At 36.0% G+C, this 12,107-nt stretch overlaps 1 protein-coding gene across 4 annotated transcripts in view; it reads right to left on the bottom strand.

Moving 5' to 3' along the window:
- The window catches only part of PTPRK (protein tyrosine phosphatase receptor type K), a 487,814-nt gene that overhangs the window by 84,725 nt on the left and 390,982 nt on the right, over positions 1-12,107 (bottom strand). For all 4 annotated transcript variants that reach the window (XM_045842702.1, XM_045842700.1, XM_045842699.1 and 1 more), the window contains exons 12-13: positions 7,245-7,518; positions 4,568-4,604 (exon numbers count right to left, since the gene is read on the bottom strand). In XM_045842702.1, coding sequence (XP_045698658.1) covers positions 4,568-4,604; positions 7,245-7,518 — 311 coding nt within the window. The remainder of the gene's footprint in view (positions 1-4,567; positions 4,605-7,244; positions 7,519-12,107) is intronic.

Genomic DNA, 12,107 nt, shown 5'->3' on the forward strand with positions numbered 1-12,107 from the left:
ATAAGAAGGATGAGTTGGAGATTATTCTTGCCATCTTTCCTTTTATGAATTGGAAAGAAAAAAAATACTATTTCTTAGAAGATCTGACAGAAGAGATATTCTTAGATCTCTGTGGCCAGAATTGGGTTACAGATACAACCCTAAACCAGGCATCGGCATCAGTGCGTGGGAGCTGTTTACATCAAAAGCTCTCCAAGTGTGGTTGGTTACCTGAGTAGCACCAGCTGGAGCAGCAGCAAAGTTGCTAGAAATGCCATTCTTGGGCCCCTCCCTAGGCCCACTGATTTAGAAACTCTGAAGCTGAGACCAAATATCCTGTTTTAATAAGACCTTTATTTGACTCTGACTCAAGTTGAAGTTTGAGAATTGCCAAGGCCAATCTGATTCACCCCCGGGTCTGAGCCTACTTTCCTTAGCAGCGAAGCACACAGACTCCTCAAGGTCTTTGCAAGCGTTCCCTCTGCCTTGAACATTCTCTTGTCACATGTTTTCTCCTTCATTTCCTTCACCTGACCAGTGAGTCTTTATCTTACATAAAATCGTGTTGCCCCAGACACATGCCCCAGCATTCTCTAACCCCCTTACTGTTTTATTTCTCTCCCCAAAATGTACCCTCCATCTGATTATCACGTATTTATTTGTTTCTCGTCTGTTTCCCTCTAGGGAAATTTAAGTTCCATAAAAGCAAAGGCTTTGTTCTATGCATTCACTGCTCTGTGCAAAAGAAATTGGGAGAGTCAAAGAATGGTTATTTACAAATGGGCTTTTGGGATAAAATCCATTTTTCACTTAGAAACTTAAGTGTTTGCCATAATAATAGAATACAGCCACAATTCATTAACTTAAAAAACCCTCCCTTTCACCTTAAATGCTATGTTCAAGTAAATTTGCATATATGACACATTTTTCTGTTCTATCAAGTTCATGGCTTTTAACAATAAACATATCAGACATTTTTTAATAGATTTGAACAATATAAAAACCTCTTCTGAAATTAAATTTTAAGTAAGTGGTTTTCTTCTAAAAAATCCAGAAATTCATAAGAGGGGGAAACTGGACATAACCAAAATAGTTTCATAATGTAATAAAGCTACTTACATAAATAGATTATAATCTTGTCAATATCTTGTATTATTGGTTTTGTTTTTTAGTCTTATTCTAGGGATTTATCCAATATCTTAATTTCTTATCAATGTTTGCTTTATGTTAAGAATAATTTTATGTCAATGGGTACATGGTTTCATAAATGACTGAGAAAATTTAAAATGAGATGGTATACTAAATACTATTGAATGAGATAAAACTTTAATTGGCATGCATCTCTCATTAGTTTAATACCGATAAAGCATATTTCCATAGAATACTTTCGAAAACCTTGAAATAAATTTTATTATAATTTATATAACATTTACATGATCAGTATGTTAAATCTAAACATAAATCTATTACTCACTGAAATAATTTCCTTAAGAAGAAAAGAAAGCGGTTGCAGTACACCTCTCTCAAAAGGCCCTTAGCTGCTTATTTACAAAAAATTGTGTGTGTGTATCCTGATTAAGAACACTGTTGTACATGTTATGTAAAAAGATAGAGAGCACACCGACATCAACAGCCTAAAGCATCAGGCTGCATGGTGCTCCTACCACACTGTACCAGTGACTTTCCAGTGATGACCGGTTTTCTTAATGTACCACTGAAACCTTTCCTGATACTTATTTTCCTTTTTGCTTCCCAGAGACACAGGTGACTAAATTCCTTTTCATATGTTTGTAACAAGTCTGGTTTTGGATATGCTATTTTATAAAGGGAATAATGTTCATGACATCCAATATAATTTAGACAAACCCTTCCACTCCATTTGGATGTGTATCTTTTCCATGACTTCTTACCTAAATGTGAATCAGACAGCATAACCTTTGATCTCAACTACAATGACCATAACTCCCAAAACACCCCTTCTCTTGTCCCATAGTATATATTCACATCACTCTTTATGCAGATATTGTGACGCTGATTATTTGCTCTCTCTATTAATGGTCAGGCCAATGTCACCACCTCTTTATGCCTTAGTACCATCAGGTATGAGCTCCAAGAAGGCAACAATCTATTGCATTGAAAATTTTGTAGAACAAGTCTCACATGTCACAAATTTTTCAAAATGATAATGCTAGTTGTTCTTGAATTTTAAATACTTTCACATCCCACAGAAAATTCAGTGCCCTAAACCAATATAGTACACACATTTTAAACAAACAGTTTAATGAATTCTTATGTGTGTTTACATCTGTATAATGCTCAGCCGTTCCTTGCCCAAAAGGTTCCTTCATGTCTCTTTCCAGTCAGTATGGTTATGTCATTTTGTCAATTAAGTGTGTCTTCAAAATACCCTATAGGAAACTTTTTAATTTTCATATTGAAAATTTGTATACCAAAGATGTATTTGTATACCATACTTGTATGGTGTTAAGTACAAATGAAGTCAGACAATAAGTTGATTTTACCCTAATAAGTGTGTAAAGAAGCTAAACGGTCAGAGAAGGAATTATATTAGATCTGGATTAAAACACTAAAAATTTACTTTCCCCCCATAAAAATTTAGTTTTATTTTCATACACATTTCCTTCATAACTATATAACACAAACTATGTCCTCTGGAGGTACAAAGTGATTACAATGAAAAATTAGTAGTTAATTCATATAATAGTCACAATATAGGGCATTATTCAAGTACTTCATATATAAAAACTATTTTAATCCTCACAATGATAAAGAGGCTCAAATACTCCACTATTTATATTTTGGGAGTGAAGAGTTAAATATGTTGCAAATGCTAAACGATAGTAAGGTGCAAAGTCAGGATATGAACCAGATAGTCCAGGGCCAGAGTCTGCTTCTCTTCCTCACTAAACCACACCATCAACCTGAGATCCAGAAGTATAGCAGGAATAAACTATTAAATAAAGAAGGAACTACCACAAATAGACTCTTCCTTACTACCTCTGAGTTTCTGGCGAATGCTATGTGCCACATGGTACGTTTAATTTCCATAATCTTACTTCTCCTGCAGTCTAAATCACATAGGATATTTCTCATAATTTTATTTGTATTAAGGGAGGGATAAAACAACAAATAGCTGTGTAAATGCAAATACTTAAATAACCAAATACAAAAACCTTAAATTTTAGAATAATTTATAGATATCTCTTCTCAGTTAGAGAAATACAACATGACCATATCTAAAAAACTCTTTGGAGGCTGATGCAAGGCCCTTTTACATTTCTACCTTTATTTTAAATCTGGAAAAACATAGATGATACATACGTAATTACTTTCTGCCATTATCTTCTAAAAATTTCCACTCTAACTCTTGATCTGTAAGCTGTTTGTAGAATAAAATAAATTCTTATATATTAGATGCCTCTGTGTGTATTTTCTCTTTCCCTCCATTAAGGATTGCTTTTTTAATATCATGAAGAATCTTGGTATTGGAATTGAAAAGTGTATTTTTTTCTCTTCTGTGAAGTTTTTTTATTACTTCTCATGAGTCAAGAAAAAAAGTCTTTACTGTCTTCACAAGCAAGAGTACAACGCAAATGCTCAACCGAGCAGAGAGATGATGGACGAGAAAAATGGTGGAAAGAGTGATGCCAGCACACACAGAATATGGCCATTCATTTTCACCCCAACGGAATCAGCTCCTGCTCATGAATGTCTAAATACTAATTCTGGCAGAAAACCATCCAGAGCGCCAACCCTCCACAGAGCCCCACGACTGCATGCAGACAGCTTTCTCTTGTTCCTCCTATTAAAGTCCACCAATCCCTCACCCTCACTTGTTGGCATGATCATATAAGTCTTAACTGAAGGATTATAAACAGAGTAAATTCTGGAGATTTTCTCCCACTCTGGACTCTAAATACCCATCCAAAGATGAAAATATTTTCTCCTAAAGAAGTCAGGCAACAAAACTATGCTGTGAAATGTCAGCAGGAACTGCCCTGGCCACTGGCCATCACAAATCTAATTTCTTGGCATCAGCTGGATTTAAAAAAATTAGGTTAAAAAGAAAGTAAAGCATCTTCAATGAAACTGCACTGCTGATGAAGACGAGTCTCCACACCTACACTCTTCCATATGCATGGACTAGCTTGGTTCTTTTAACCTTTGCCTACCCCAGAAAGTAACAGAGGTTTTTAAACAAGCACCTTGTGAATTTGAACTGATGTTGCTGAGCTTTTCCCAATACATTGGTTGATCAGCAACACAAGACCTTTCTGATACTTAATGGCAGAAATAAGCCCTTCTAAGGGCTTCTAAATCCTTCCTATTCTCATAACAAGATTGCTCCAGTCAATTCCTAGAGGATGGAAACTAGCACCCCACTATGTGTTAAAGACACCCAAGTGAGTCAGAGGACTTGACTGGCAGTTTAACTGGGCCCTACTACAAATACTCTGTAATAGACGTGTCACATGTAATTATCCTGGAAGCAGGGAACAAAGCTCTTTCATTTTAGAAAGCAGGAGAATGAAATTTGAAAAAAAAAAATAAAAAGCAAACCTCTTACCTTTTGTAGCAATTCGAACACACTGTGTTTTAGTTTCCTGATGGAGTAAAAGTGAAAGAAAATTGTCAGTGTATACATGTTTCCTATTTCATAAACTATAACTACTTTGAATATCAATTTGGGACTATAAAATAGGTTTAAAGAATGAAATTGCAGTATTAAGGAAGCTTTTAATGTTTTTATATGTATTCTCAGATATCTTTTATTTTTAAATGTAAAATAAGAACTTAAAAAAAATTTAACATTTTTCTCAAGATTTAGGTGTTCTTTCTCACTTTGTAATGAAACAGGCTATCCTGTCTGGGACAAGTATAATGGCATTCTATTTGCATTTTTGTACTTTATGAACAATCAGGAAAAAAAAAGTGTTTGCAAAGCTAATACAAATCGGACCCCAACAGAAACTTCATTTTCTCCTCGTGGCTGTACACTGGACTAAAGCCAAGGGCTACATGCTCTCACTCAGAGCCTGGCATGACTAAAGAGCTACATGACAGCAGTTAGAAAGATCTTCAAGAAATTACATCATAGTTGCAACATAATTTATCCTTTTTTTTCTTTTTAATTTAGCTGTTTGGGGATAAATCTTTCTTGGTGATGATTTTCCCCCTCTTGCTAGACAGAAGGGGTTGAGGAAATCATAGAAATAGGAAAGGGCAAGTTATTACAGATTCTATTTTTTATCTTTTCTTTTTCTCTTCCTCTTAAAAAATGCTGTGGGGCGGCACTAGGAGGGGAACACACTTTTATGGGTACAACTCTTAGACTTATTTCTTTCAGTTTATGCCTTTAAACATATAAGTGGTTGATAAAGATGTTAAAGCCAGTGAACAAAACCGAGGCTATTTGTTTTTAAGATGCAGTTATAATTTCATTGGGAGTAGTTCTATATATTGATAAACCAAGAGTTTATCATTTTCTCTTAAGCATGTGTTATTTTTAAATTAAGCAAAATAAAGCATTGAGGGAGAAACAGTAATTAAAAATGAAAGTATGCAATTCTATCCCTTAATTGTGACCTAAGGCCTTCATAATAAACTGTAAGAGATTATTTCACTTTCCCATAAAGCCCAGAGAGATTTTGATTTCCTAAAAGCAATTGCTGTTAACTCTATCGGGATTACCAGACTCCGCTGGTAGGAACCATGTCAATTTTAAAACTCTTTGCCAGGATAACTGTGAGATACATTGTTGCTACTCTGTACTTTGATTATACCACATGGAGACACAGTAACAATTTAAAGATAAAATTCATAAGGATGCTTTTAAAGAATGCCAGAGAAAACCCTATATAAGTAACATGCATTTATTAGTACTCTTCTCAAACCATACACCAAATGACAAAAGTTAATTTGCAATCTTTCATCTCTGTAAAAATGAATATCCAAACACAGAAGTATGCTTTCTACCACGATGTAACCTTCATGTCCAGAATGGAATATTAACTTCTATAGTCCTCTCTTTTTTGAGGAGCCAGTGGTAGAGAACGATGTGTAGGTCGGGAGTGGGCAGCTGACTTGCCCTTAAAGACTCCCTCTTATGAGGAAATATGCTAGAAAATGACGAGAGTATTTGCAACCATGAGCGGTCTCTGGCTTTGGGGTACATTTTAGAAGATGCTATGGCATTTTTCTCTGCCATATTCTGCAAGCCAACCATTTAGGGTAAGGAGAAAAATAAAGTTTTCATCAAAAGCAACTGGTCAATACTCTGAGTTCCCATGGTCCCTGAAGAAATGTAAACGGATTGCTGTGTCTTCCACTTAAGCTATTCCAAGACCTAACATGACCAGTGCAACTAGATATCAAGTACTCACTTCAGGGACTCAATTACCCAGTTACAAGTCAACAAAAATATCCTCCTCCTATTGGATTTTGAATTGTGGACATTTTCTCTTCTCAACTTTTTTTTCCTATCTCTCTCTGAAGAAAAAAATTAAGTAAGTTGTAGGAAAGAAAATCCTTCACGGAGAACAGCACGAAGCATGAAAGGCCAGGTTATTTCCCCACATAAAGAACCACTGGTTGTTTCTAACTCCCTGTTGTGTTTTCCTTTCCAATATTCATTTGGGACCAGCGGCAGTCCTCAAAAACAACTGTGTCCAAAATGGGAAAAGGAGGGGCAACCAGGGAGACAGAAAACAGACTCCTCGAATGGCACCGCACTCAGGGTCTCCAGGCAGCCTTCTGTTTGGGTTCTGTCAGATATACCACAGGCGTCCTCGTGTAATCAGAGGATTGTTACTTGTTATTTACTATTTGGCTTGTACCCCCTGAAAGTTTATAAGGGTTTATTAGCCTGCTGTGGAGCATACTTTCTGTTTATCCTGCAGTAAATTTAATCTTCTGAAGTGTGCCACTACTGAGCAAAGGCAGAACAATTCCCCGTATTTACCGGGGCTCAAGTGTCAGCAGCACACCCACCTTTTCAAATCACTTTGCTCACAATTGCCCGTGCGGGCTTTCCTGAAGAAGGTTCAAGTAGAAGCAGTTACTAGGAGACAGGAATCCTGTGCAAGGTAACACATGGAGCCAGACTCAAACCTGGGCACAACAGCCCCCCGCACACACCAAATTTCCCCCCTTTGTTTAACTGACAAATGCTACTGAGTATTCACAACACTCAGCTGTAGCATTTCCTCAGGGCAGTGAAAAAGCAAATCCTGGAGAAAGCTTACCTTCTCTACACTGCTCATTGCTTGGAAATAGATGTTGTATCCTTTGCGTGGAGCCAAAGGGGGGTTCCAAAAACCCTGATAGGTCCTATTGTCACCCACGGTGAACGGAGCAGGCTCAGGAAGATTCCCCGGGGGTAGCTCAGCAGCAAAGTAGTAGGGTGCACCCCCACTCATGGCACTTTGGTATGTGACAGGAACCTGGTAGCATTCCATTGCTCCGGCTTCTCGCTTGGTTCGGTGTGGATGCAACTCCTCCACAACAATCTGATAAGCACTTTTTGGAAAAAGAAAATAAAGCACACATTTAGAGGTTCTAGATATTAGGATTTCTCAAAAGAAGAAACAATCATTTAACAGTAACAGGAAACATTTAAAAGACTTTAAGGTCAGTCTTATTAACACCCTGTGTTCTTGTTTTCAGCTATTTTGCAATAAAATAAAATTTCACATGGATTCCAATCCCAGTGTAATTATCACAAAACTGAAACAAGAAAGTTAAAAACATCAGCATAGAACTCGACTCATGTTTAACTGTTGAGAAATGAGCCATCCTAATAAGGAACCTGACATTAACCAGAGACACATAATAGATTTAAGTGTCTTGTCTGGTATTTTTAAATGCTTAAAGTTAATATTTTCCTTTGAAATGGTAGCATCGAAGGTCCAGCTAGCTCCAGGGCCCAACAGAATGGCCGCCTCGGGGCGGAGCTGAAAGCACCGGTTCACAGTTGTCACAATGTTAGAGACAGAGCGTGCTGACAGGCAGTCCCCACCTCTTGACCTTGCCCTGGCATCAACTTTGGCTTGCAGCTATGCAGATCTAAAGCACAAGTGACATGCTGCAATACGGGCACAGATGGACAGAAATCTGTCCTCACCACCAAAATAGAGCTGCCTCCTTCTTCTAGAGTTGTTAATAATAAAGTGTTGCAAATCATAGAAACAGATGGCATTTGGCCTATTAAAGCTCCAATCTAGCTAAAACTTTCAATACCTTTCCTAAATGTCTTAAACTTTTCTATAACAGCTATTATTTTACAGAGGAAAGAAAAAAGTGCAACTTTAAAATAAAGATCTGCCTGGGCACTGGTAATGTATTTTTATTAATTTATGAAACTGGTATATTAATAATATTCTTCCTTGGTAAGGAATTCTTTAGGCAAACATTTTTAGGAAATGTATACCCCAGGAAGTTGACTTTATTAACACATATATTATATTACATGTATTTAACATGTATTAACAATATATTTAACATATATTAACATATTTGTTAATATATTATTAACCAATTTTAAAAATTGTGTTTCAAAATTCCTGCAAATTATCAGACAATGCATTTGTGGTCCCAAATAAATTGCTTATGAATAAGCTGTGTGTAGAGCTGCATTTTGACTCTGAGCCTCCAGGAAAATATGCTCATTCAATGCAGGGAAAACAGTTGCTACTGAATGGATCTCCAGCAGAAATAGAATATTTCCTTTAGTAAACTTCTATAAAAAGGAATAGAAAGAGAGAGGGGAGGGGCACACACACACAGAGAAAGAGAGAGAAAGAGAGATGGAATCTGCCTCTATGACAATTAAAAATTAAATTTTATACCAGCTTAGAAACTGGTGTAAAATTCTAATTTAATATAAACTGTGTTATCCCTACAAACAGAAAACCTTCCTATGGTTAAGAAAGAAGTTTTATAAATCAAATATTTTTCTCCTTAATTATTCAAATTCCCATTTCCTATTAAAATATTGCAAAAAAATTGGTAGGTCAATGTCTATGTTCTTTCCCTTAGAAATAGTGTAAAAATTGTATTAATGTCAGAATTTCAGATTTAGATTAGTAACTGAAGCGGAAGTCTATGTTATTTGAAATTACCTGTACTGCATCATGCTCTCTTTCTCTTCCAAGTTGGGTTTGTAAGTTCTTAGACACACTATTAAAAAGATACATGCTCTCTGAGTGGTCCATGGAGGAGTACTTGTTAAATTTTATTTTATTTTGGTATAATTTATTTTATTGTGTTTTTTTCCATTACTATTAAGTTCCCATAGACCCCCATCCCCTGCATTTAAAAATACTGGAAATACATAATGATAGCCCTTCAAGAGAAAAAAAATCATAGCTGACATGTTCCACATTAAACAAACCTAGTATTTTTTTCTATTCACTTTCAATTTAGAATTTGTATCTGTATGATGTACATTTGCATGTCCTGCTGAAATATACATATACAGATAAAAAGTATATAGATAAACTCATACATGCACACATTCCATCTTAACTAATTCTATTAAATTGCCATAGTTGTATATTGCAAATTAAGAAACTTCAAACAAAAATAGCTCATCTCTTCAAATCTTCAATGGGCAAAGCAAACTGCTGATGTTGGAGGGAAGTGAAGGAAGAAAAAGTGAAATCTATTCTCGGGGAGAGATCTCATTGAACTTGAGATGGGCTTAAACTCAAAGTAGTTACATTCATTTTTAAAATAATATATTTTCCCTTCATTGTCCAATTTGTCTGAGCAAGCTGTACCCCAACCTATTCTTCCACTTATTTTGAACTGTTCTTTTTCTCCTGCTACTTCCTTATATATCAATACAAATTAAATAAAGGGCAGAAAATAAGGAAAGAGAAATCAAATTGGAACTGATTTGACTGATTACATGAAATGGGCCTGTGCTTTTTCATCCTTCTGGTTGTCTAATTACATAATGGTACTTAATTCTAGCTAGATCTAAATATTATTTGAGCTCAGTACTCTAGCAATTTAAAATATTCCAAAGTCACCTGAAGAGTTTATTCACTCTACCCATATTTCATATAGTCCCCATTTCTTTTAATTACATTTTAAAATATTTCTATGATTAAGTTAAAATCAATATACTGGCATTATGAATCTTTACTCAATATGTAAAATATGATTTCCTTATATTAAAAAAACAAAAATGATTTTGCTACACTATAATCTAATGTTATTAAACCTGGAATGTAGTCATTCTTAGTTTCTGTGAAACCAAATAATGACATCTCATCATATAATTTCTCTTTGCTTTGTACAACTGTAAGAAAATATAGAAAGGGATTTTGACATTAGCTCAGAAAGTGATATTATACATTTTGTAGATACTTTTCTTGATGTAATGCTTAAAAATGTTGAAGCTCAACACAAAATTACCTATAACAGCCTGCCATGAATTTTCAACTACTACTACTTGAACTCTCTGTGAATCCAACTATAGTTTCAGCCTGTACTTCTTCTTAGTGATATCACATAACAAAGTTCATACAATTTACACTTCCTCATTTTTTAAAGATTTTATTTATTTATTTTTAGAGAGGGAAGGGAGGGAGAAAGAGAGAGAGAGAGAAACATCAATGTGCGGTTGCTGGGGGCCATGGCCTGCATGCAACCCAGGCATGTGCCCTGACTGGGACTCGAACCTGCAATGCTTTGGTTCGCAGCCCGAGCTCAATCCACTGAGCTATGCCAGCCAGGGCCACTTCCTCATTTTTTGATCTAAAATGTCTCCTTAAAGCTTCAGGAGAAATTCCCCAGAACCAATATTTTACTATTTCTCTAGTGAACAGACTTCCCAAGATCTCAGACACCATTGCTTGTGTTGCCCCATTGCCAGCATTTGATGATCCAGAGTAAAGGTTTAAATATCATTTCGGTTAGCATCACATTTACTGCTCTTCATTTCTGAATAACAAGGCTCAAAATCCTGGCATTGACTTTAACAAGGTCAATTTTTTAACCATGTTTTACCTCCCTTGTAATTAACCAGTTGGGGGCACATACTAAATCACCTTATGTGGATTTCTATTCCAAGTATCCAGCTCAGCTCCTGGCACATAGTGGATCTAACTGGTTGAGTGAATTTATAGAAACCATTGATGGACAAACTCTTCCCAACAAGGATTTCACAGGTGCTATGATGGAGGCTTTTGGAATTGCAGTTTGCTTGACATTAGGAAGACCAGAGCAGAAAGAATTAGATATTTCACTGGAGATGGGATAAATAGAGGGTGAAATGCAGTCTGGCAGAGGCTAGTTATGCTGTCAAATAAGGCAAGATAGAACCTGGTATTTAGAGCCTATGATAGCAAACAAAGCTAACAGATGGATGCTCTCAGGAGGTTTGGCTAGGTGGTATGTAAGTATGGCTTTCGTTGGGAGGGGAGGAGATGGGTCACAGACAAAGTGGAAAAGTCAACAAGCATTAGCACAGAAGAGATTCTGATAGACTGACATAAATAAAGAAGAAATTGGATGGAAAGTAAAAGAATTTCAAGAACCTAAAATAGTAATGAGGATCCAATAAAAAATTTGATGTACAAGAACATAAATGCAGTGCTTTGAAAATGGATTACATAAAGTTGGGTTCTCATTAACAAATAAAAAAAGAGCACCAGACCATATAAACTGCAGGATAAGGCTCCGGTTAGCAATACAGCAGGCAGGAATGTGGTCAGAGGAAAGGACTCAGGACTACCTGACTGGAGGGTTCCAAAAGCAAAGGAGGCAATGCTCATCCGAGGCCCAACTGCCCGACTAGACCAGTCCAGTTCTGCCACCTCGCCCACACTTTGGGTGGTACCAGATCAGTGTGCAAATCATTATAAAAAATTAAAAATGGAAAAGATGGATAAGATTATCAGTTGGAAAACAGCTTTTTTTCCTGGTAGTAACATTCTTTTAAAATACTTTTAATTTGTTTATATATCATTTAATTATTTTTTCATGTTACTACATAAAGAAATCTGTAATACTTGACAGATTTCAAATTTATTTGAACCCTAAGCTCCAAAGTATAAAATTGGGGGTTCTGAGACACTGGGCTCAATCTCAAAAAGGTC

Source organism: Phyllostomus hastatus, unplaced genomic scaffold, assembly GCF_019186645.2.
Source record: "Phyllostomus hastatus isolate PE091 unplaced genomic scaffold, TTU_PhHast_1.1 phas_contig_40, whole genome shotgun sequence".
NCBI classification, from domain to species: Eukaryota; Metazoa; Chordata; class Mammalia; order Chiroptera; family Phyllostomidae; genus Phyllostomus; species Phyllostomus hastatus.